The sequence below is a fragment of the Kogia breviceps genome, chromosome 16 (assembly GCF_026419965.1).
Source record: "Kogia breviceps isolate mKogBre1 chromosome 16, mKogBre1 haplotype 1, whole genome shotgun sequence".
NCBI lineage: Eukaryota > Metazoa > Chordata > Mammalia > Artiodactyla > Physeteridae > Kogia > Kogia breviceps.
Window position 1 is genome coordinate 20,943,799 of NC_081325.1, and position 26,637 is coordinate 20,970,435.

A 26,637-nucleotide genomic window follows, 5' to 3' on the forward strand; every position below is an offset into this window, starting at 1 on the left:
TGAAGGGCGGGGCTGAGGAGAAGGGACTCCGGAGTTAGGTTCCCGGAGTGGGCGGGCCTAGAGGGGGCGGATCCTAGAAGGGCGGGGCCTAGGCGGTGGCCCTGGTGGCCATGTTGAGGCCCCGCCTTTCCCTTACGGCTGCTGCTCCTCTAACCTACGCGGCACGAGGTAAGATTAGGTCTGGACAGAGGCCCGGATGTCCTCTGCCCGTCAGGGTCTCGTGCTGCCCCGGTGACACGGCGGGGCCCGGTCGGGGTGCACGCTGAGGCCTGCGGCGAGTTGCGTGGGTGCGATCGCGAAGAACGCGGCCCCGGGCCCAGAGCGCGATGAGCCGTGGCTGGAGGCGGAGGGAGGGGCGCTGAGCCGAGGACTTTGTCCCGAGGCTGGGCGCCTCTTCCCGAATCCCTTTTCCTCACTGAGCTTCCGAGAATGTGCAACCCGGGGCGCTCGGGCGTGCGGTCTCTGAGGCCATCTGCCGGTTTATCAAGTACCCCACTACGTTTGCGTAGCTGTTCCTGCGTCTGGTGGATGGGTACCTCGCTCATGGAGGAAACAGACCCCAAAGCGTTCGCAGCCTCCACGGGCGCCTGGGTCAGGGGGCTGGGCACCTGGGGATCCCGCTTCTCCGCACAGGCAAGCACTTTGGAAGACGGATCGTATTTGTAAATGCGCTGTCAGTTGTGTAGGGGTCTGGCGGTCGTCTGTGACTGGGTCGTCAGGACGATGGCATTTGCGCGGACCTTGGAGGGCATTCGAGGTTGCAGGAATAATAATAGCTAACATTTGTGTGCGTATCATGGCCAGCAGTGTTCGAAGTACGTGAATTAACTCAGACCCGGAAACACCCCTATCAAACTGATCCTATTAGTATCCTTACTTTACAGATGGGGAAATGCGGCATAGAAAGATGACGTAGTTTGACCGAAGTCACCACCACTACCAAAGAACTACCGTGTATAGTACGTGGTGAAGCCAGAATTTGAACCTGGAGGGTCTGGCTCCACAGCCTGCTCTAAAACCATTGTACCGTGGCACCCAGTAGAAACATCCAGGCTATGCTAGAATTATGCATAATTGAGTTTGACTAAATTAAGATAACAGAAAACAAGGCCAGAAAAATACTGTGGGACCGTTGAAGACAATTTTGAGAGCTAAGTTAAGGTGCTTGGAGTTCATGGATGCTATGTTTTTCCCCATGGTGGATTAAAAATTCATGTATGGGCAAGCCATGTGAATTTTCATGAAGGAAAAGCGATCATGCATAGTACAGTTAATAATGTGACCAAAGTATATATGGAGTTCTGTTCATCCTTTTTGTCAGTTCATAGTTTCAATTTTGTGAAGTTTTAATGGCATCAAGCTTTTAAAAAATTGCATAATTATTGATACTATCTTCCATTTCAATGACTTATTGGTTTTCAACTACTGCCCTGACAGCAGAGTGGGATTAGTTCTGGACACCTGTAGCAGCATCCTGGAAGTGGGGAAGCATTTTTCATCTGCTAGTTAATGTGGGCAAGCTAACCATGTTTTAAAATTGACAATGTGCTTAACACTACTGAACTATACACTTAAAAATGGTTAAGACAGTAAAGTTTATGTTATGTGGTTTTTAATCACAATTTTTAAAATAAAATTAAAAATAAACTTAAGTGACTAATAATTCCAAGTAGACCATGTTAGGCCTGAAGATGTGTCATGTATAGGGATCCATTGAGCAGTAAGTTAAATGGATTAAAGCCCTAGGCCTCCATGCAGGATTGATTTTAGTGAGACAAACAAGAAGGAAACAAAGTAGGAAGGAAAATTTAATTTCTTGTGTATAATTAGGATGGTGGCAGTGAGAATTCAGAGATGGGGTAACTTTAAGACATTTCAAATGTAGGTTGGGCAAGACAGGCATAGATGAAAAGAGAAGCAAAAAAAGGAATAGAAACACTTGGTTTGAAGGTAGGAGATAGGAGCTTAACTTTAGATGCGTTGAGTTTTACTAGCCTGTGGCACATCCTGTGAGAAGGGTCCAGCAAGAAATTTAAATTCTGGCACCAATGCCTGAGAACAATTGAATCAAGAGAGGCAGATTTATATGGTTTCAACGCAAAAATAGAGTGGAAACTTAGGGAATGGAATCCTGTTTTTTCACTGAGGAGAGAATTTAAACAAAAGAAATGATGGTCAGCAGTTGCATAATCGGGTGATATTGGGAAGACCTGTGTAGGTCATTGAGAGCCAGTGGGGTGGGACACATTGCAGATGGAGAAATGGATCAAAGTCCGTGAGAGAATGAGAACAAAAACCCAGGTAGAGATAGAAAACTTTTGAGGCTCATGGGAAGAAGGAAAGAATGGGTGAGATACAAAGAACACAGATTTCTGGCGATAAATAACACTTAACTTCAATAAGTAAAGGGAAGAAAAGAGAAGTAAGATTTGACAGTTTAGCCTTTTGGGGTAATGGATGCTTTGTGAATAAAGATGACTTTAATACTTTTTGCCTCATTGGCTTTCCATGTACCATGCATTGAGAGAAACTTTGTTCTCTGAAGAATGTTGATGTACATTTCATTGACTTTCTGGGAAGACTGGCCCTGTGAAATTTTGTTTGCTTTTGTTTTTGGTTTTTCTTGGGGGAGGGTGTTTTTTATTATTCTATTCTACTCTGTAACTTCATTTCTCCTCCCAAATCTGTTCTAGAACCGAAATGAAACGTGTCAGACAGATGACGCATTTGGTGTCATTTGGTTCACACGACTACGTACACTTCTATTTATTTGTTTGCTTATTTCTGTGTATCAGTAACTTCACCATCATTCATAAGCCCAGTCAGTTTTCTCACCAGTTCATCCTTGCTAGCCAGTCAGCCCAGTACTCCTTAAACCCTCATCTCTTCCCTTCTTTATCCTCCCCACATTACACGTTTGACCTACAACTCTTAGCTGATGAGTCTATGCTTCTTTTTATCTTTCTCTACTTTTCTAGTCTCCACTCCTGTTTTCTTCACTCTCAGCAGTTGACTGTATCTCGTACTTTCAAATTATAATCTAAAACTTTTTCTATTTATTTAAAAGAAAAAAAAAAAAAAAACTGTCTTCATAGGACTCTTATTCCAGGAGAAGTTTTTAACCAAACACAAGGCCTTGTGGCAAAATAGGTGTTAAGGTACTTAGATTATGGGCCGAAGGTAAAGCAATGGTGCTGTTCCATCGGCTGCCCTTTTGACACTGCCATACCCAGAGCAGATAGTCATCTACCTCACAAGAGGAAAATGTCTCTGTTGAGAATGTGTAGTGTACTATACATGCCTGTGTAACCTTTGTTGTGAAAAGTATGTCCCATTTATACACCATTTAATCTTTTTTTCAGGATCATCTACCCTTTGGTGTAGACAAGAAAGCAAGTGGCAGTTGGACAGGTACATTAAAGTTTTATGTTTATGTATTACTTTGGAAGTTGAATGCAAAATCTAGTAAGTTGGTTTAAAATATGCTATTTTTCACAGAGAAAAATTTTAGTGAAAAATGTAATCACCTAGGATATCATTTCATATATCATAGTATATCATATCTAGTTCTTAGCTTATATCTTATTTTTTATTGAGCCTAACTTTCTTAATTGACAATTGAAGATAGTTTCTAAAATGGGTAGTTAGGGGGGAAAAAAACTTTAAAAGCTTTGATTTTATTTTTATTAATTCATTCTACCAATTTAAAAAACAGTATTTTAACTTTGTTTTCTCTGGCCCAATGGGAAGTGTTTGATTCTGAATTTTAATTAGGAACAGTCAAAGAAAGAGCAGAAGAAATGGACTAGTTATGGATTACCAAAATAGATGAATAACAAAGTAGGAAAACAATAGAGTTAAAGAATAAGCTAATTTTAAAAACTTTCACATAATTGGTAGTGAGAAGTTAAAAATTTATTCATTAATTCAACAAATAATTATTAGGTACCTCTCACGTACTAGATATATGCTCAGTGTACCATGTTTTGGGAAAGCAGACATAGTCCCTGCTAGATCTAAAAAAATAGGATTTCCTTTAAGAATAATTCAGGTAAATTTTTTTCCTTGGTCTCATGTGTATATATTTCAAAAGTATACATTTATCTCTGTTAATTCATTGTTTAAGATAGTGTCCTAAACAAGAACAGCTGAAGTTAATATTCAATAATTAATAACATTTTGTGGGCAGTTTGTTTAAAAATTGGTCTTTTAAAGGTTAAAAGCATAAACCTGTGAATAGAAGGTAATTCTACCTCTGTGTATAACTGTAATACCCTAATGCTATAAAGTTAGTCAATCTTTTCTGAAAAAACATTTTTTTATGAGTATTTAAAAACCCTGTCAGGAGGCAGGAAAGCATAGCAGGAGAGTAGGGGCTCTGATGTCAGACTTTTCTGGTTCACATCCCAGGTTTCCAATGCAAAGCTCAGTATTTGGATTTATTGAGGAGATTACTTAAACGTAGGATTGAAACTAATCTTATTTAGAATTTTGCAAAGACGTTTCCAAAATAAGCTTTCTAAGATTATTGCTACCTATCTTTTTAGAGTAACCTTAACACCACAACTGATCAGCGTAGAGTAGAACATTTCACTGAGAAGACCACCAGAGAGGTAATACCAGTTGCTGGTATCTGAGGATTTTTTATTTAGTGTGTATGATTTAGTGATTTGGGATACGGAGGGGAAGGGAATCCTTCCTCGAGAGATACAAATCAGAATCAGTCTGGTTTCTCTTTGCTCAACAGGTATTTACCATAAAGATGGTGTTCCAGTTTTTTTGGTATTTATTATTAAAAATTAATAATGTGTGGTATTTTAACATTTACGTTTAGAATTATTCATGAAAACTTTAAAGATGTGTTGGACAGAAAAGAAGTACTAAACTTCAAAATTTCCCCGTGACAAACTGTACTTTTAATTCACCCAGGACAGGCTTTTGTTTTACTTGCTGGTTTGTTTTAAAAGGAGAAATGTTGATCTGAAAATTGTATATCACTTTCTCTGAAACACTCTCTTAGGATGAGTAATTTGATCTCGTTCAGCATGTAGGAAAGTGCCTGTGACGCTGTGTTCAGTAAATGTTACCTGTTATTATTATCAAAATCATTGTTATACCATTTTCCTCCCATTTTAATATCAACCATAATGTCATACCATTGCCTCCTTTGTTACAGTTAACAGGTGACCTATTAACAATTTTTAATCTTCTAAGCTAAAGTTAATAACTTATTTATATTCTGCCTCTTTCTGAAAAGAATTTGGAAAAAAGTAAAAAGGAAAGGGACTTCCCTGGCAGTCCGATGGTTAAGACTCTGCATGTCCATTGCACGGGGCAAGGGTTTGATCCCTCATCGGAGAACTAAGATCCCACATGCCACACGGCACAGCCATAAAAATAAAAAGAATTTGGGGCAGTCCACAGTCATACAGACAAAAAAGCTTGTTAATAAATTAGTAATGACATTCCAAAGTACTAAAGTTTCCTAAAGTGAGTACCAAGTGTAAGTGTATGTATCAAAATTAGTCAGTTTCATAATATTATTTATGAGAGGAAATTAGCATGTGAAAAAAATTGGGGGTGGCAGTTTCATGTTTAGATAATTTATCCCCAAAACAGTTTTGTTTCAAATTTTTTAGGAACTGATTCTCTAGAAATTAATGCGATTAATCTTCACTAATAGGAGAAGAATGGCATTGAAACAGATTTCCAGCAACAAGTGCTTTGGGGGATTGCAGAAAGTTTTTGAACATGACAGGTAACTACTAAGAAGATACAATTTTAGATATCTTTAATCCTGCTTCCGTCTATTTGATTCTTTAAATAAGCCCATGAAAGATCACTGTTGCATGAATTACTGTTTACCTGTAGAAAATACCTGTGATTTTTATCAGCTTTATCTTATCTAGTTTTGATATTGGTGATGGTAATAAACTCTTAGTGATAAAAAGCAAATTAAGGATGGGACGCATTTCAGTGCCCATGAGCAAACATGTAGTTTAAGAGCTTTAGAATTCATTTTTTATAAAAGCTGATTTATTATTTCTTATATCTCTTTAGAAACAATTTTTCTTTTAATAATTTTAGTGCTATACATTGAGGATGTTACATTTATTCTTTTAATTCAGCCTGCTCAAAATGACTGTGTACCATGCACAGCATAGGCTCAGTTTGGTTAATATAAATACATCCGTATGCTAAATTGGCCTCATTCTTTCTTTAAGGGCTATGGTATATTCCTTAAATGTTGGTGGAGTCACTTATTTTGGACATTAAATCACTTATTTTACGTTTCTGTCTTGACTGACGGGGGGCAACTGTTTTTTTTCTTTTGTGTGTGTGTGACTGTTAATTACAGTGTTGAACTGAAATGCAAAATGAAATTTGCTATCTATTTACCACCAAAGGCAGAAACTGGAAAATGTCCTGCACTATATTGGCTGTCTGGTAAGCGTTATGCATTTGAGCTTTATAAAGGAGTTTCTTTTTCTTTTTAACTAGCTTATCTTATTCTTTAATCTTTACTTATTGGTGTGCTTTCTGAACCATTTATAAAAGACTTTAGGAGCCTGTCATAGTCTACTCTTACTTTATCCTGAGAATAATTTCAGACCTACTGAATTACATTTACTATACTTCTTTTTCAATTAGACCAAGTAATTCAGCAGAGAATATAAGGTTCTAGACTCAGTGACAAGAGCTTAGAAAAGTTATTTACTTTGTACCTACTCAAGCATTTCTTAGAGACTTTACCACTCAAATAGAACAGTATTAGGTAAAACCAGGACACCTGTGATAATGCTAATTAGAAACCACAGCCAAGTAACTTCTTACCGTGTTCTCTGAAATATTTTAATTGGACTCACCTTCTCTGGCTACATTCTGGAACATCACAAAAGAATACTAATGCTTCTTAATCAGAGGTGAATGTTGAAGATTCTTGAGTGGATTGGAAGAGAGTAATTTTGAACCTCTGTGCTAACTTTTCTTTCACAAGATGTTGGCACTTCATCTTTAGAAGCAGACATTATAAGAGACTCATAGAAACCAAGTTATGTCATAGCGTTCTATTTTTGTTTCTTTAAAATTGCTTGTTATAACTTTGATTTAAATCCTCCCTTATGTATGTTTCCTCAAGGATATGCCCCAAATACCAGTCTTTAAAAATGAGAATAATATTTCATTTTAAAAAGTAAAAATTAAGTGCCTACCTAGTTTTTTTTTTAACATCTTTATTGGAGTATAATTGCTTTACAATATTGTATCAGTTTCTGCTGTATAACAAAGTGAACCAGCTATACGTATACATATATCACCATATCTCCTCCCTCTTGCGTCTCGCTCCCTCCCACCCTCCCTATCCCACCCCTCTAGGTGGTCACAAAGCACCGAGCTGATCTCCCTGTGCTATGCGGCCGCTTCCCACTAGCTATCTATTTTACATTTGGTAGTGTGTATATGTCCATGCCACTCTCTCACTTTGTCCCAGCTTACCCTTCCCCCTCCCCCCCGTGTCCTCAGGTCCACTCTCTATGTCTGCGTCTTTATTCCTGTCCTGCCCCTGGGTTCTTCACAACCATTCTTCTTAAAATTCCATATATATGTGTTAGCATACGGTATTTGTTTTTCTCTTTCTGACTTACTTCACTGTGTATTACAGACTTTAGGTCCATCCACCTCACTACAAATAACTCGGTTTCGTTTCTTTTTACGGCTGAGTAATATTCCATTGTGTATATGTGCCACATCTTTATCCATTCATCTGTCGATGGACACTTAGGTTGCCTCCATGTCCTGCCTATTGTAAATAGTGCTGCAATGAACATTGTGGTATGTGACTCGTTATGAATTATGGTTTTCTCTGGGTATATGCCCGTAGTGGGATTGCTGGGTCGTATGGTAGTTCTATTTGTAGTCTTTTATGGAACCTCCATACTGTTCTCCATAGTGGCTGTATCAATTTACATTCCCGCCAACAGTGCAAGAGGGTTCCCTTTTCTCCACACCCTCTCCAGCATTTACTGTTTGTAGACTTTCTGATGTGTCTATCTAGTTTTACCTCAACAACTAATTTCTCTGATTGGAAAAAGCAAACCAATTTTGCTAGAAGAGCAGCGTATTGCCAAAAGCAACAACAAATTACATGTTTGTTTTAGAAACATAGTATTGTGTAGCTAAAGATGCTCTTAGAAATCATGTAACCTGTAGAGTGTAGGAAACTATTCATAGTACCAGGGAAATTATATATTACCCAGGATCACATAAAAGAGTGAACAAGTTTTCTGATTCTTGGTCCAAAGCTGTATTCATTCTTTTCTCCTGTTCTTTTTACCTTTTGTTTCTGGTGAGAGCTACTGCAGTCAAATCTCGTGTTACAAGAATAACACACCATTAGGGTTGTAATAACATTTGTTTTATGTACCATATTGTCATTCTACAGTTTGAATAATTCTAAACTCCCAAACACACCTGGTGCAAAGGATTTCAGTAATTGAAATTTTAGTGAGTGACTTTCACAGGACAGCTGTGGGAGCATTTAACCTAAGACAGTTCTTGGATTAATACTGTTACATATGTTATGAGAAGGGAAACTTTAGTGTCTTTTTCAGCATTATTTCTTAAACGAAAAACTTTTTAATAAGTGAGCTTGTTTTCCTGTGTTATAAGAAGATTAAAGCTTATAAACCGTTCACGGTTCACAGCATATCATGAGATAACAATATTTTTGATCTTTAGGTTTAACTTGCACAGAACAAAATTTTATATCAAAATCTGGTTATCATCAAGCTGCCTCGGAACATGGCCTTGTCATCATTGCTCCAGATACCAGCCCTCGTAAGTGTCCTTGTTCCAGAGGTCCTTTGTAAAAATACAAATCTTTAAGACTTAAGTTATAATAATGCACAATTCATTTCATATTTTTGCTATTTATTAATCTTTTAAGCAACATCATGACTCTAAAATACCATGCTATACATTTCCCTCACTGAATTTTACTCATAACGTCACTCTTATGAGAGGGGACAGTTTTGCTGTTCCCATTTTACAGATTAAGACACTAAGCCACTTTAAAACAGAGACTGAGCAACTCAATTAATAATGTATCAAATTGGCACTAGTGCCAAAATAACCTACAATGCATAGGAAATAATTTTTTTTCTTCCTTGGGTAAACTGCCTTGTCACGTGGTAATTATCCTTTCTCATTTCTGTTAGTCATCAAATAGTAGTACAGTTAGACAAGTATTCGTTTTAATATAAATGATTATAATGTTTACATTAGAGAAATGAGAATATCAAATATTTGAGAATTCAATCCATCAGGTAGTTGAAACTTGTTTGGGGACCCTAGAAGAGTCAGGAAATGGAATTTAAATGGTAGCTAAAACTATCTGGAAGTTGAATGGCTGGCCTTGGAAGTAATGCATTTCCTTTCACAATCCATATTAGGTAAAAGTAAGACGTGTCACAGGAAATTTAATAAAATGTTTAATTCAGAAGAGCATCAAAAATATAAAATACCTTGGAATAAACTTTTAAAGTATGAAGATTTCTTTTTTAAAAAAACATAAAATTTCCTAACTGTTGTAAGTGGAAGAATGTCATGTTCCTGGATGGGTAGACTGACTATTATGAAGAGGTCATTTCCATCAGATGACTTATGACTATAATCTTATTCAGAATCCCAGTGGTTGGCTTTTTAACTGTATGCAAGGATATAAAATAAAACGTAATTCGTTAAAATAGAATATAAGAAAATGCCATTGGGGGATGGGCAAATAGGGGAAACGTGATAGAATGATTTCAAAGTACATGAGGAGACATCTTCAGTTCAAAATAGTGAATTGAGCACAAGCATTTGTTCCCCTTCCCTTCTAAGATCACAGTGGTGCAGAGAAGTAAGGAAGTGTTGGTAATGAGGAGGGTCATCAGAGAAGGAATCTTAACACATTTCTGAAAGATAAAAAGAGAGTATAAGCCTTTTGACAGGTAAAACAGAGTGAGGAAAGATATGTTCAGAATACATAGGAGGGAGCTTCATCAGTGAAGAAAGCCCATGAATACCCCAGCCTGGAGAGCCGTTCCCTCTCTTGCCTCATCGGCTAGAACTAGTCACATGACCCCACTCAAGGGGGCAAGGAAGTACGTGCCCCCAAATGCAGACAGCCCACAATACTTGGTGAACAGCTCTAATGCAAGTGAAAGTTCAGGTTCATCTCAAAGTGTGTTATTAAACATGGGCTACTACAGAGTAGATGAAACCACAAGATCTGTCCTTAATAGGTGGCTGCAATATTAAAGGAGAAGATGACACCTGGGACTTTGGCACTGGTGCTGGATTTTATGTGGATGCCACTGAAGATCCTTGGAAAACTAACTACAGAATGTACTCGTATGTAACAGAGGAGGTAATTTAATTTACAGTGTAATTATTAATCGATGACTGCCAAAAGCTTGATTTTGGACACAAAGTCCTTCCAGTCCCGAGAATTTTAAACTAGGGTGTGGTATTGTTGAATTTATTTGGTACATATTTATTAATTATCTTGGTAAAAATTCCGAAGTTTACAAGTACTTTAGTCCCATTTTCTGCAATTTAAGTGAACACTAAGTACAATTTTAAAGAGTTTAATATATTGATCCCTGTATACACTACCCAGGTTATACAAAGAAAATAGTATATGAAAAAGCTGTATTTTTTGGCAGGGGGTTCATCCAGACATATTTCATAGTGATTAAAATCAAAAAGGATAAGTGGTAAAGCATTGCTTCTATTAATAATAATTGTATGCAGTTTATGCATTTTTCTATGATTTTAATTGTTAATGTGCACATCATAGAAACTCAGAAACAATAATATAAAATTTTAATCACCCGTAATCCTGTCACCCCAAACAACAACTATATTTTCGTATATTCCAGACATTTTTTTATGGCTAGTTTTCATATAATAGTAAAACATTTTTATCTTGTTCTTTTTTTTTTTTTTTTTTTTTTTTTTTTTGTGTGTGTGTGTGTGTGTGGTACACGGGCCTCTCACTGTTGTGGCCTCTCCCGTCGTGGAGCACAGGCTCCGGACGCACAGGGTCCGGACGCGCAGGCTCAGCGGCCATGGCTCACGGGCCCAGCCGCTCCGGAGTATGTGGGATCTTCCCGGACCGGGGCACGAACCCGTGTTCTCTGCATCGGCAGGCGGATTCTCAACCACTGCACCACCAGGGAAGCCCTTGTTCTTTTTTTAGTTGTATAAAGTAACTATTTTCTAATATTCTGATCTATTTGTAACATACTTTTAATAATGTATAGTATTTTGTCATATGCTGTGATTTACTTTTTTCTAATGGAGGCTATTTATATATTTACATATACATTTTTTACCAGAATAAGTATTACTGCATTGATTATCTTTGTTTATAATTTTTTACCCATAAGGACTTTTCCCTTAGAAGAGATTCCAGGAAGTGAAATTACTAGATCAAAAGTTTACAACAGGGCTTCCCTGGTGGCGCAGTGGTTGAGAATCCGCCTGCCGATGCAGGAGACACGGGTTCGTGCCCTGGTCCGGGAAGATCCCACATGCCGCGGAGCAACTAAGCCCGTGAGCCATGGCCGCTAGGCCTGTGCGTCCGGAGCCTGTGCTCCGCAACGGGAGAGGCCACAACAGTGAGAGGCCCGCATACCGAAAAAAAAAAAAAAAAAAAAAAAAAAAAAGTTTACAACATTTTAAAGTTTCTTTCTGCATTATCTTCTTAAAGTTGCTTTCTAAGGAAGATGTAACGTATATTCTCCAGTGATATATTAATGATCATTGTCTATCTGACTTTTTTTTTTTAATCTTTACTAGTGTAAACCATTTTAAGACTGTGAATTTGGAAGTATTGATTATTTTAGATGACTTTGAAAAAGTCTAAACTTATTTCTGTCATATCTTTTGTCCCACTATTAAATTCTCTCCAGCTTCCACAACTCATAAATACCAATTTTCCAGTGGATCCCCAAAGGATGTCTATTTTTGGCCACTCTATGGGAGGCCATGGAGCTCTGATTTGTGCTTTGAAGAATCCTGGAAAGTACAAAGTAAGATTACCTAAGCTTCTAGTGACAGATCTTTCTCTTGAATAGTATAATATTAGGAACTTTCAAAGATTGAAATTAAGATACTGTTGTTTTAGTATTGGGACTAAACTTTTCTAGTCTTGGGAATTTCAAGGGGTTTGTGGGGGAAGAGTATTAAATTTGACCACACAATACATGCTACAGAATCAGAAGTATAGGAATTTTATCCCAGTGGTTTCTCATTGGTCTATTAGAGGTATTATAAAGCAATTTTCATTGCTTCTATTCAAACTATAGTTTTCTAGGCTTTTTTTCCCCTAAAAGTTATTATTGATTAATGTTATTGTGACAGTATGTTATCATTTACTTTTACTGGGAATACTCTTGTAAAGTTGACTTTGATTTTCCACTGTTTTAAGTGGAAAAAATGAGTAGAAACGCTGAACATAAACTTTCATTTGTGCCTTATTTAATGAAAATGTAGCTCTTTTAATAGAACACACAAAGGATGTGGTATCTTGGAGAGGCATATAATCTAAGCCCATAATATAGCAAAAGGAAAATTGTTTACAGGGATGTTCATGGCAAGTCAGAGTTTTTAAGCAAGTTGTAAATACCTGTTCATATATTCAATTTAGCAAAATATAACTTGTTTTTAATTTTTTTGTTTGTTTCTGAAGTCTGTGTCAGCATTTGCTCCAATTTGCAACCCAGTGCTCTGTCCTTGGGGCACAAAAGCCTTCAGTGGGTATTTGGGAACAGATCAAAGTAAATGGGAGGTAGGTACTGGATGGCGGTCTTCATACCCATTCTTAAGTTTTCAAATTTATTAAAAAGCTATACACTACAGACGTTATATTCTTAACTTACTCAAGTTAAGGATTCAGAGCAAAAAGTAATTAAAGTGTATACATATAACAGTAACAACAACAGAGAACAGTATTTCAATTGCATTGAATTATGTCAGATATTCTGCAGCTACATTTGTTTTCTGCTAATGATTAATTTATATGTTTATTTTCTAAATTAACATTACAAAAAATACCCCATATTACTAAATTTAGACTTACCTCATATTAACTGTGTGCTTAATTGTATGATAAGAACCACGAGGTCTGGCTTTTTGTGTATCTGTTTCAAAGTCTAGCGTCTCTCAGATTTGGATTTTAAATTCTAGACTTAAAAGCTTTTAAAAATAGATATTCTCTATGTAATATACCTCTATGAGAATATTTCCAACAGTAAGATTGCTTTTTCAAGCATAGGAGCAGATAAAATAAAAATAAAAATGGTTAAAATGGCCCCTTTTTTCCTGAGACTGATTTGCTCTTGTGCAGAAATGGGCTCTTTGAAAATTCCACCAAGAGTTTGAATATTTTGCAGGTGAACTCATCATCATGTGCATGTTAGCAAGTAGAAAATCGTCGAGTGGGAAAAAAACCTTTTTTGTCTTATTGCTGTTTATTCAAAGTCATTTACACATGGACCTCTATTTTATTTAAGATTGGTCATTGAAATTCTGACAAATTGGAAGGTTAATCTTTTAGTCATTAGAATTTTGTTTTGCTTAGGCTTAGATTCTTATTATATTGGAAGAATGCTGAAAATGATTACTATTAGTTACTTTGGGGGTAGTGTATTGACAGTGCTTGTGCCTCAGTGTTTTGAGTCCTCACCATGTGCAGAGTTTGTGTGGGGTTTTGAGATCTTATGTCAAGAAGGTGATGACCCTTTCCTGTCCACAGGGGCCTTATTGTCTAATAGAAGTTTTGAATAAAAGACCAACTGATTGGGAGAAGTAGGGGAGAGGTACCCTTTAAAGGAATCTGTATCATTTTTCTCCAAATGGCAGTAGATTTTACTATTTTAATTATGCAGTGTTTAGGCTATCGTTTAATTTACTCTTGGAATAAGGAGGCCATGCAGAATTATGAAATCGTGGAACTTAGAACTAGTTGGACTTTATAGGTGTCCTTCCACTCTCTCCTTTTAAGATTAAAGAAAGCAAGTCTTAAAAAGCATGCTACTTTAGAAGGGGAAATCTTTTGGTTTTTGTGTGTCTTGATCAATGCATAAAAGTTGTCATTAGTGAATATGCATGAATAATCAATATTTAAAGATAGATGGTAAAATAGAAAATTGTACCTAGTGGCAGCTCCTCACATAATAAATTTGAGTTGTTGATATGATTCAGATTGTTCAAATCAAGTCTTCCTGAAAGTTCCTGGAGATAGTAGACATTTGGTGCCATTTCAGCAAACAGCAAAAGAGAGATTTATGTCTGGAATTAGTCAAAAAGAAGGGACAAAAAATAGACTATTTATTTGAAATAGAGAATATTTGGAAACAAAAAGATAATGGAGTTAGAAGAAATAGTCAATTTGTAAAAGAATTTACAAAGAAAACAAATTGGTTTTCTTGGAGTTGAGAGGTGATTAAACCTTAAAGGTTTAGAAGAAAAAAGGCTATATACTATGAAGAATACTTGAGATATAGAATTGGTTGGTCTAGGACTGGTTGAAAGTAGGGAAGAAGCTGTAATTGAGGATAGAATTCTGAAGGCCTGTAAATAAAAACCAGACAAGCCAACTTAAAAGCATATTTTCAATTTAATCAGCCTTAGAGCTGAAATGACTTTAAATTTCTATTCAGTTCTAGTGGTATTCTGCAGAATATCTTTCTGGGCACTTTCAAATTTATTTTTCATTATTTCTTCCCTTTTTATAGGCTTATGATGCTACCCATCTTGTGAAGGCCTGCCCAGGTACTCAGCTGGATATACTAATTGATCAAGGAAAAGATGACCAGTTCCTTTCAGATGGACAGCTACTACCTGATAACTTCATAGCTGCCTGTACAGAAAAGAAAATCCCTGTTGTTTTCAGATTACAAGAGGCAAGTACTAGGAAACCTTAGCTTGTTCTAAATTAACTATAAAAAAAACAAGATTCCATAGTACTTTCTTAATTTTATTTTAGGATTTGAAAAGCTACCTCTAGTAAGGTATTTTTTAATTATAATAAGACATTTAAAGTGAAAGCCTTCCTATTAAGTTAATGATATCTAAGACCAAATTCCATAGAAATAGGAAAGCTTTTGACGACAGTGAAAAGTATTTACAATTTTCTGTCCCACTGTAAAATCAGTAAATAACACAAATTTTACGCTTGAATAGTACTTAATTGTCAACATTATCGGATATATCTTTCTTAACACATGCGGCTATTGTTGCAGTAAAATAAAAGGACAAGCTTCCACCTTCATTACTCTTCACTTTATGTACACATCTTAGCCTCAGAAGCTGTGTATTATTTGTCTCACACACACACACACACACACACACACACACACACACTTCATATTGTTTGAGTTAGATGCTAATCTATTTGTTGTGCTACTTGCTAGTTGTTTAAGAATCGTTACTGAATTTCAATTGGTTAGCAAATTTTCCTTGACTAAAATACTTTTGACTATTCATTACGCACCTAACTCTATGCTAATACAGCTATAATTAAAGAAATTCTACCTTTTTTAAAAATTATGTATTCATAAGCTTCAGAACGTAATAAAAACAAAATTTTTATTTCAGGATGAAAAGTGAACACTGAAAATTATACATGGTTGTGATTTTTTAAAACATTTTAATTCATGTTTAAGGGTAATATGTCAGGCACATTGATCTAAAACATATACTTATAATGATAAGTGTTCAAATAAATCTAGAGCAATGTGTAATGTGGTATATTTCAGTTTACAAAAATGTTTTCACAGCATTAGCTCATTTTAGCCTTATATGACCAGATGAAAGACCATTCTAGCCTATCCAACCTGTTTGGGTTTTTTTGGCTTTTTTTCAACTGTTTTTTTTGTTGTGGTAAAATACCACAATACCACATAAAATTTACCATCTTAACTGTTTTTAAGTGTACACTTCAGTGGTATTAAATACATTCATAGTTTTATACAGCTATCACCACCATTCATCTCCACGATTCTTTTCATCTTATAAAATTGAAACTCTGTTCCCCTTAAATACCAACTCCCCATTTCTCCCTGCCCCCAGCCCTTGCCAACCACCATGTTACCTTCTGTCTCTCTTACTACTCTGAGGATCTCATATCAGTGGAATCATACAGTATTTGTCTTTCTGTGACGAGCTTATTTCACTTAGCATAGTCCTCTTAAGGTTCATCTGTGTATCATGTGCCAGAATTTCCTTGCTTTTTTAGTCTCATCATCGTATGCATATACCAAATTTTGCTTATCCATTCATCTGTCAGTGGACCACTTAAGTTGCTTCCAAGTCTTAGCTATTATGAATAATGCTGCTATAAACGTGGGTGTACAAATATCTTTCAGGATTCTGCTTTTAGTTCTTTCGGTTACATACCCAGAAGTGGGATTGCTGGGTCATATGGTAGTTCTATTCTTAGTTGTTTAAGGGACCTCCCTACTGTTCTCCAGAGTGGCTGCACCACTTTGCAATCCCACCAGCAATGCACAAGGGTTCCAATTTCTGCACCTCTCCCCAACACGTCTTTTCTCTTCTTTCTTTCTTCCTGTTTTTTTTTTTTTTTTTTTCCTGGATAGTAGCCATCCCGGTGGCTGTGAGGTGGTAATGTGGTTTTGATTTAAATTTCCCTAATGATTACTCATGTTGAGAATCTTTCCGTGCGTATTGGCCATTTGTATATCTTTTGAGAAATGTCTATTCCAGTCCATTTCCCATTTTTCCATTGGGTTGCTTTTTGTATTGAATGCGATTTGTATTGAGTTTTATGAGTTCTTTATGTATTCTGGATGCTAATCCCTTATCAGATAAATGATTTGCAGATATTTTTCTCCCATTCTGTGGGTTACCTTTTTACTCTGTTGATGTTGTATTTTGATGCACAACATATTCTAATGTTCATGAAGTCCAATTTGACTATTTTATTTTGTTGCATGTCCCTTTGGTGTCATATCCAAGAAACCACTGCCAAGTCCATTGTCATGAAGCTTTTGTTCTATGTTTTCTTTTAAGAGTTTTATAGTTAGTTTTATAGCTTTAAGACCTACGTTTAGTCTTTAATCCAATTTGAGTTAATTTTTGTATATGGTGTTAGGTAAGGATTCAACTTCATTTTTTTGCATGTGGATTCCAGCATCATTTGTTGAAAAAACTATGCTTTCACCATTGAATGGCTTAACACTCTTGTCAAAAATCATTTGACTGTACATTCCAGGGTTTATTTATGGGCTTTCTATTCTATTCCATTGGTCTATATGTCTGTTTTTATACCAGTTATAACACTTCTTGATTACTGTAACTTTGTAGAAAATTTTGAAATCTGGAAGCACGAGTTCTCAGGTTTTATTCTTCTTTGTCCAAGATTGTTTTGGCTATTTGGGCTCTCTTGAGATTCCACTTGAATTTTAGGATGGTTTTTTCTGTTGCTGCAAAAATTGCCTTTGGAATTTTGATAGGGATTGCATTGAATCTATAGATTGCTTTGGGTAGTCTTGACACCTTAACAGACCATGAACATGGGATGTGTTTCCATTTATTGTGTCTTCTTTAATTTCTTTCAGCAATGATTTATTCATTGTACAAGTAATTCATCTTCTTGGTTAATTCCTAAGTATTGTACTCTTTCTGATGCTGTTGTAAATGGAGTTGTTTTCATGATTTTCTTTTCAGATTGTTCATTTTTAGAATATAGAAATGCAACTGATTTTTGTGTTTGACTTTTTATCCTGCTACTTTTGCTGAATTTATTAGCTCTGACAGTTCAGGGTTTTCTACATACAAGATCATATTATTTATGGACAGAGATAATTTTACCTCTTTCCAACTTGGATGCCTTTATTTCTTTTTCTTGAAAATTACTCTGGCTAGAACTGCCAGTACTATGTTGAATAAAAGTGGGCATCCTGTCTTATTCCTGATCTTAGAGGAAAAGCTTTCAGTATTTTTCTATTAAGTATGACATTTGCTGTGGGTTTTCTATACATGACTCCTGGCCATCTGTTTTACAGATGAGGAGACAAGCTCAGAAAAGTAACCTACTTATCTAAGGTCACACAGCTAGTTTATGGTGGAACCAGGCCTGGAAGCAAGGTCATCTGATTGCAAATACTACCCTCCTTTCATCTGTCTAACCATTCCAAAGCAAGGCAAAGCAGTACTCCTGAAGAGCCAAGGGATGGAATTAGAGCAAACATAAGGGGAAGCTGTGCATAACCTGCTACTTGTCTAACTCACGCAGCAGATCTTAGCAATCTCCCTGAGGTCTTTTTAATCTCCTTGATATTTTTAACGTGTAAACAATACATATATCATGTGGGAATATATGTCCAAAACCAATACATTATGTATTCCTTGTTTGTGGTTATCCATCATATAGAAATAGATTTTTTTAGTTTAATTTGAACATTTATCATCAGAATTACATGTTTTAGATCAATAGTCAAACTTGAGAAATTTTATTATAAATATAATAGTATATTTAGCTATATTAACTATTGCTCTAAGTGATGTAACAAAGCATGTTTTTTCCAAATGACGTTAACTTCTTGGCTCTAGTGGTGTTGTTGCCTCTTCTGCTTCCCTTGTGTTTATGCCAGGAAATTTCATTGTTACCACCAACAACCAAGTTTCAGCCTGCCAACAAAGACTGAAAAAATCTCTAGAGTTTGTTATAAAAACAACAGAGTTAGAACACTGATGAAATTCTTGGGGGGAGAAAATAAATCAACTTATTTCTAAAATTGACTATGTCCCAAGCAACTGAAAGATGTGGTTGTCCGTACTTAATGAAGAGTCAGTACAAAGCATTCAATTCTTTAAAAAAAAAAAGTGAGAAAGTATTGAAATCATCAGTCACAATTTTTAGCTCAGGCACAATTTTCTGTTCACTTTCCTTCCAGCATGGACAGGTTAAAAGTAAACTACACAGTCTGAAGCAGATGATGTTTAGGTTTGTTGTAATTGAATGAGCAATTGAATGGACATACCTGGGCACTGGCTCCAGGGAAGCAACTTTTCAGATTTTCAAGCCAACTTCCGTTGACTTCAGATTAGCTCAGGTCCGAGGGCACTTGATTATAAGTACAGTTTATCTGTATTTCTTTATGAAATGGGAGCTGTGAATGATTAAATTAGCTGAAAATAATAGTGGGTAATAGAAATAAGTGATCTAGGGAGGAAAAAATATTATTGCAATCAGGTACATGGTTTTCCCAACTTCATTCATTTTCCTCTTTTTAATGGTGTTAAATGCTCACAATCTACATTTCTATCAACTGTCAAAAAAAATTGAGGGGGAAGTGTAGTCCATAGGGATATTAATTTGGTTTTTATTATACTTCATAATTTTTTCTTTTTCTATTTTCACTTCAGTGAATCTAAATTGAAAATGCACAAGGTAGCAGAATTCTGATAGCTAATATACACAGGTCAAGTCTTAGTCTGAAGAAGAAAGGCCTAGTATGTCTTATTATCAGTTATTGAAGTAATATAGTGAAGAAACATTTTCAGTTTCAGACCTAATGGAAACTTCCAGAAACCAACAGTGAAGCAAGGCTATAGTGCCTTCTCAAGTCTCAGGCCCTTTTTGAAGATTCAGAGGTTGTTTTGGCCTCTGTGCCTGCCTGGTAGAGAAGAGTACGAACATGGCACAGAATTCTAGAAGTGCAGGGCTCTCTCACTCATCTGTATCCCCATGTTTAGCACAATTACCTGGCACATAAACTCTCAGGAAGTGCTTATTGAATAAACAAATGAGCAGCTTTCAGCCATCTTCTTCTTCGTACTCTGAGGAGACTTCATAACTCGGGAATTCATATCTGAGCTTTGCTAATTGGGTCTGGAAAATATGTAGGAAAATACTGCCTGTTAGAATAAATGTTCATCATAGCCGCTGATGCTTCTTTTTTTGAGAATTGAGCAAATAATAAAAGAATGAGTTTATTTTTATACTCTAAGAGAGTTTTGCTACCAAGGATTTTTCCATTTCAAGTGTGAGGTAGAAGAGGAAAGGAAGGCCCTTTCAAGTGTCACTAAATGAACGTAGTCACACAAGCTGCTTAACACACAAACCAATTCAAATAATTTGATGAAGGGAGCTACCCCCATTTAATAATATTGACCAGTAGAACTTGAAACTAATCAAGAATGACACAGTCAGCTCTACATATAAACGTCTTGTACCTACCAGAATGGCAGTAATTCAAATGTATTCTCTTGCCTTTATGTTGACATTTAAAAAAATCTTCCTTGGTCCTTCATGATAGGCATTTTCTATTTTCTCATGAAGGTAGACCTTCAGTTAAATATCATTATGAAGGACATTTGCTTTGTATTTTAGGTGAAATACACTGTTATCTTGCAATACACCCCTGAGAGCTCAAAATTGTCACTTTGGTTTACTCTGGGACTTCTCTAATAAAATAATAATAATAATAAATAATTAACAATAATAATGGTGGCTCCCCACTATGTGCCTGAAACTGCAACACACTGAACATATGTGCGACTAAACATGAAAATACAGCGTAGTCAGTCGTGTTAGGATTTTTGTTAACAAGTGTTTCGAGGCATCTATTTCCTTGCATCTACACCTGTTTTCAGTCAGATCCATCTTCTCATCTATGAAAAATGGCAGGTACTTGGTACTATATTTCACAGGTTTTGTGGCCTGAATCATGGGCATATTTAACCTCTTAACAACTCAAGAATTCCATGGTGGAAAATGCTTTTCTTTAACTTTGTTTATGTAAGAAACTGTCCTTCAGCTCTATATTTAACTAATTTAACTGGGACTGGTCTGATCGTTGAGAGACATGAAACCAAATAATTCCAAGGCTCAGCCTTAATTTTAACAACATTCCTGTCAGATTCACTTCCACACTTTGGGCACTGAAAATAGAAGACAGATTGCTTTTAAGTTACTTTGATGATTTTACACTAGAACTCTTTATTAACTGCTGTTCCCAAGATATGCACTGCATACCCCTGCCAAGTAAGAGGTAGAGAACATTTACTGATTCATCAAAACCTTAGGGACTTTACCTTGTTCCCTGAAACCCAGGTGATATTTTTATTAGTTTTTTTTGTTTCTTAAGTGCTTAGAAAAATTCCTTTTTCCTCCCACCAGAGACCATTCGCTCAATCTTAGACTTTCATCTTTCTCAGATTATTCTATTTTGTATTTTAATGTTGTTTTGGCAAGGTAAGGGCTGTCCCCCAAATTATCTGGTTTTTAACTCTTTGATTCTTCCTACCCTATTTTTCTTTTCTTTTTCCTTTGAGTGCTACTTATTTTGTACTCAGAGGACACTCCGAGAAAGGATTGCCTCTCCATTTACCATTGATTACCTATCAAGGACTTTTATTTGACCAGATAGAAATCTGTTTCAACTCAACTACTTGGCACATTTTCTCTCTGCTTCATGGTAGTTTTCAAAAGTTTACTGACTTTTTACCCAGTTTGATTTATTGCTGAGGGATGTCAGAGTGTAATGAATTATTCCTTTTTCCTCAGATAAAGATACAATATGCTTTTACCGTGCAGGAGGTCGAATTCTTAACGTGATTTATGATGGCTGTGTTTAACTTCCCGGGGATAGGGCACTTGGGCGTTCTTCATGTTCTTTCTCTGTATTGTTTATGTGTGCTTATTTTGTATCTTAACATTCCCTTGTTGATGGTGGTGCATTGCTTTTGTGAGTTGAAACTTTTTTCAACTACTCTTTTTTCAGTGAAAATGTTGAAGTACAAGTGTAATAAGCTTTACTTTGATTATAAACCTTCCACATGTTGTGATAGTTTGATTATTTATAAGCAAACTAAGTGACATGCAAGATATATTTAATGTCCCTAATATTGATTTTTCTGAATAGTAGATAAATGTCTTATCTCTATTTTGTCTTCTAGGGTTATGATCATAGCTACTACTTCATTGCAACCTTTATTACCGATCACATCAGACATCATGCAAAATACCTGAATGCTTGAAAAACTTTGGGTAAGAGAATCTCTGCAGGATGATAAAATTGTAATAAACAGACTGGCAAGGAAAAAAGATTTTAAAACACTGGATTTTGCTTCATTCTGTAGTTGAATCACCCTCTGAATAAATATATCAAACCTGCTTCTGATTTATAAAGTTACTGTACCAGTGTTCACATGGGAAATATTTAATACTTCACAGTTTTTTCGAGGTAATTTGGAAATCATTGTTGTGTTGACCTCAGGACACAGAATATGAATATAATCCCACTGAAATCATGAAATGCTAACTCTGGAACAGAGAGTTGAAAGGTAGTTTAGCCTAAACTCCTTGCCTTTCCAGACTTTAAGCCTCTGAAGGCGTGGACTGTCTTCTTCCTGTTCATTGTTACACACCTAGTGTCGACCAACTACTTGGCTCCTAGTAGTCATTGAATTGAATAACTATGTGTTAGTTGTTGAATAAGCAAGTAGGGTCAGAAAGGTTAAATGAATTCCCCATCATTACACAGTTATTTGTGGGAGAACTAAGATTAGAAGTCATATTTCCGGAGCCCAATCAATGATATTTCTTTTCTTATCTGTTGAGTCAAATAGATTTGTGGGCATTGGTTTATGGACCTCTCTCAAGAGACAGGAATTAAATACTAGATTCAATCTGAAATTAGTTAGATAAGGAAACTTGCTTCATGTATTACTGTAGAAGATATTTTCCTATAGTTACATGCAGAGATTTAGCTTGATGAGCTCTCCAAGAACTTGTAAATACCAAAGTGTGTTCCTTATAAACTTAAATGGATACTCCCAATGACCAGGGATTGAACCAGGGACCTCAGCAGTGAAAGCACCGTGTCCTAATCACTGGACCGCCAGGGAAGTCCCCTGATTGTTTTAAAAGAAATATGTTTTTCTGTTAAAGAGCACAAAAGTTATACATTTTAAACATTCAATAAGAATGTGTATTTCATGGTAATTGAGGAAGACAATCAGGTTCTTAAAAGTTATAAAATAAGTACTATGTAATGTGAATTAGTACTAAATTAGTACTACAAATCAATGTGTGGTCCTTTTACTTTCAACTATTATCCTTACATTTCAATGTGTCTGTAAACATCATATAGTTGGATTTTTAACCTGTCTTTTAGCTGTCTAGTACATTAATATTTACTGTGGCTGCTGATATAGTTGGGGTTATTTCTACTCTTATGTAGGGCCACTCTGCTGCTTCTTCCCAGTCCACTTCCTTACTGTGACTTTTGGAAGGGACTTTTTAACTTCATATTTTCTTCTTTACCGATATAAAAGCAATAAACTCTCTTTTCTTACATTAAAATGTCCACATTTGCATTTAACACAGTTGAGAATAAATATCTCTACCCTCTTCCAAAGCAGTACCAGGAACTAGAATGTTTGAACCCCCATAATGCTTTCTTGTCTTGTGTAGTAACCAGCTGGTACTTTCTTTCCACTGTGCTTTATTTAGCAACCTCCTATTCCAGATTAGACACTAATATATCATTGTCCTATAGCCAGTGTGTATTTGGATATGCTTACATAGTTATATATTTATTTGTCAGCCATCCTTTTTTGAATTTTAGACCTTCTTCTCCATGAAATACATAATTCAATGAAGGTGAGTAAATTCAGTTTGTGTAAATTCAGTTTTTGTCTCAAAATATGAATAGTATTCTCTCAGCACTTTATAAAGAGTAATCTCCACTGTCTATTGGCTTCTGATTGTACTATGAAGAAGTCTGCTGTCGATCTAATTGGATTTTTCTTCTTCTTGTAGGTAATCTGTCTTCACTTTTAGGATTGCCTTTGTCTTTATCTGTAGTTTCACTGCAGATATAGATTGGTTTTTACTTATCCCACTTGAAATGCGTTGTCTTCCTCAATCTGAGCATTCAAATGCTTTATCAATTCTGGAAAGTTCTCAATCACTATCTCTTTATATATTGCCTCTCCTGTATTATATCTGTTCTCCTCTGAATACTAAGAGGATAAACTAAGAGCATTAAAAAAAATGTTCAAATAGCTTCCTGCCAGTTCAGATCACTTGCCATCAAAATAAGTTGCCAAAAAAGCTGCCAGGCTTCACATTTCAAAGCTTATTTTGTAACACTGGATGGTAAACCCATGCATGGTTGGGTGTAATCCTGAGGAATTTGTGGGGTCTGGGTGGTGGATACCTTCCTTCAGTAAGGAACTGCTTTTCATCTCCCTGGTGTCCTGGAGTGTGATGAACCTGAGAAACTTTAAGTAAATATTCTCATCTTGGGGTTTCCAGACTGTATTTGTGGTAAAATTCAATCTTAAATCTATGGTAGATGAGAGCTGTAGTGACAAAGTCACAGGAGATAATATTTCCTCATCTACTCTCAGCCAGCAATGATGAGTTTCCTTGTCATCTCCCTTTACAGACAGGCTGATTTTTCCCTATTCTTTCAATGAACATACAGCTTTTTACAGATCCTAGCTTTGTGCAGAGATTTCATATCTGTCTCAGGATGCACCTTGAATGGGTGCATGTACTTGTTTCCATCACGGAAGGCCCATTAACACTTCATCTCCTGGTCCACAAGGTGGACAAAAGCTCCCAGTACTGACATTAAAAGAAGCCATGGCTTCACCTTTGTCTTATCACTCTGATCTCCAGTTCCCTCTATGTTTAGAGATCCTGGGCATTTCTTTATTTTCTTATAATAACCAAAGCATTTAAATGTGTACTATTTATTTTTTAAGCATTTCTAGGCATGTTGTTGAGGAACGTTTTTCGGGGCTGTAAATACTTCCCCTCCCTCCTGGGATAATTCTGAAGTGTGAGGTGTTCTATACCATTTCTCAAAGCTTCTCCAGGATTGAGCTTCAGTGGCTTACTGTGGAGCTGGTTTAAGAATGCACCCCCTTAGTGGCCACGTTCTAGAATGCACCCCCTGTTGGCCACCTCTTCCTGATGGTACTTCCTCATTACCACCTCCATGCACCACCCCCCCGGCTGGCTCCCTATCACCCCAGACCTAAGGGCCCTTACCCTTATCTCAGGGTATGTCTGCTTCTTTTAGGTATTGCTCACCTCATACCACATGCTTCTAGGAACTAGACATGCTTCTAGGTGCTTCTAGAGGAAGCCTCTAAAATATCCTATTAATGCCTTAGTGCCCACAATTTCTTTCAGCAAACAGTACTGTCCTGGAAAAATGCGTATGTTCTACCATTAACAAGGGGGAGAAAAAGGCCAGTATATAAAGTTGTACTGTGTAAAAATACATAGGAATATCTCAGAGAAAATATTTCAAAAGTTTAACAGTTCCCTTAAGGTGGGATTACTTGTGATTTTCCCCTACCTCTTTATACTTTCCCAAGTTTCTATGATGACCATGTATCACTTTGATAAACAGAAAGAAAAATTCCCAAATTAAAAAAAAAAAAATTACAGCAATGTTTTTTTAAATTGGGAGAGAAAAATGGCAAGGAAAGGAGAGGCTTGTTCCTGGACCTCACATCACAGTGAGGAATGCCTCCTCTCACTGTGCTTGTCTTGTAAATCTTTCTCCTGCACTTTTTGTTCTGACCTTGACCTGTCTCCTTACTTAGCATTTGAACTGGTCCCAACAAGCTCAGCTTCTCAGGTTTTATTATATAAATATGCATTCTTTTGTATCTCCAAACAGCTTAAGTTTCTTCTAACTCTAGAAACTTCACGTGGGTTAGCTCTGCTGGGAAACCCTTCTGCATGGTGAAAAGGACATAGGCCTGACATAGCTGAACTTGACTCTGCCTTGCTCTGTCACCTGCTGTGACCTTGAACGAGTTACTTGAATACTCCGAGTCTCAGTTTCTCCTTGTTAATTTGCACTCTTAGAAGTGATAGAAGCCCCCCTCAAGTTGATTTGATGCAAAGTCATAGCCTCTTGGAAGCACGCATGGCAGGTTTGACTACCTAAGCTTCAGAAATACAGGATTCTTTACTGCTGGATCCAAGAATGCAGACAGCAGCGTTTTCTTTGCTACTTCTCTGTGCATGTCATTTTTATTCTCTAGGTGTTTTCCAGGTTTCATATCTTCTGTCTTCAGTCACCAGGAAAGAATGAAAATCCTGGAAGAGACTTATCGGTCAATTGTGAGTAAGAGGGCTGCTCCTGAGCCAGGCGGGCAGCACCAGTTAAGAACCACATAGAGAATGCCCTGGCGGTCCAGTGGCGAGGGCTCTGCGCTCCCCCTGCAGGGGCCCACAGGTTCAATCCCTTGTTGGGGAGCTAAGATCCCACATGCCACGCAGTGCAGCCAAAAAAAAAAATAAATCAAACCCATACAAAACCTCATGGTATACGATGCAGGGTTCGTTCCTAGAAGCATGTGGTCTTAGGGGGCAACCCCACGGGTGTCTACCACAAGTCCCTTCCTTATTGCATTCTGGTAAGAGTTTTTGAGATAATGTATGTAAAGTTCATTAACTCTTCTAACTGGCATCTCTCCAATGCCTACTACATGATAAGTACTGTTCTAAGCAATGGAGAATCAGCAGAGAACCAAATACACAAGCCAGCCTTGTTTTAATGGAGCTTATAGTTCAGAAGAAACACTTGA

At 36.6% G+C, this 26,637-nt stretch overlaps 1 protein-coding gene across 8 annotated transcripts; it reads left to right on the plus strand.

The window, feature by feature from the left end:
• Positions 1-61: 61 nt before the first annotated feature.
• ESD (esterase D) lies at positions 62-26,060 on the plus strand. 8 transcript variants are annotated; one of them, XR_010837242.1, is made up of 12 exons: positions 74-168; positions 3,363-3,411; positions 5,684-5,758; positions 6,359-6,447; positions 8,737-8,835; positions 10,284-10,408; positions 11,958-12,077; positions 12,737-12,835; positions 14,784-14,951; positions 21,973-22,063; positions 23,625-23,680; positions 23,840-24,079. XR_010837242.1 is itself a non-coding variant. In XM_059041875.2 (12 exons), the coding sequence occupies exons 1-10, from the start codon at positions 111-113 to the stop codon at positions 22,051-22,053; spliced, it is 963 nt and encodes a 320-aa protein (XP_058897858.2). In that variant the 5' UTR covers positions 74-110; the 3' UTR covers positions 22,054-22,063; positions 23,646-23,680; positions 25,744-26,060. The 8 variants fall into 8 exon arrangements, 7 of the variants coding, with proteins under 7 accessions (XP_058897861.1, XP_058897858.2, XP_066872732.1 ...); XM_059041875.2 differs by lacking the exon at positions 23,840-24,079 and adding an exon at positions 25,744-26,060 and having other exon boundaries at positions 23,646-23,680; XM_067016631.1 differs by having other exon boundaries at positions 23,646-23,680; positions 23,840-24,086.
• Positions 26,061-26,637: the final 577 nt, after the last annotated feature.

What these genes read in the sequence shown, in the direction of transcription:
- ESD (XM_059041878.2), top strand. Translation starts at nt 111, where the DNA reads ATGTTGAGGCCCCGCCTTTCCCTTACGGCTGCTGCTCCTCTAACCTAC. An exon ending in AGCAAGTGGCAGTTGGACAG is followed by an intron (nt 3,412 to 5,683) that starts GTACATTAAAGT and finishes CTTCACTAATAG; the next exon opens with GAGAAGAATGGCATTGAAAC. An exon ending in TTGTTTTCAGATTACAAGAG is followed by an intron (nt 14,952 to 21,972) that starts GCAAGTACTAGG and finishes TTTGTCTTCTAG; the next exon opens with GGTTATGATCATAGCTACTA.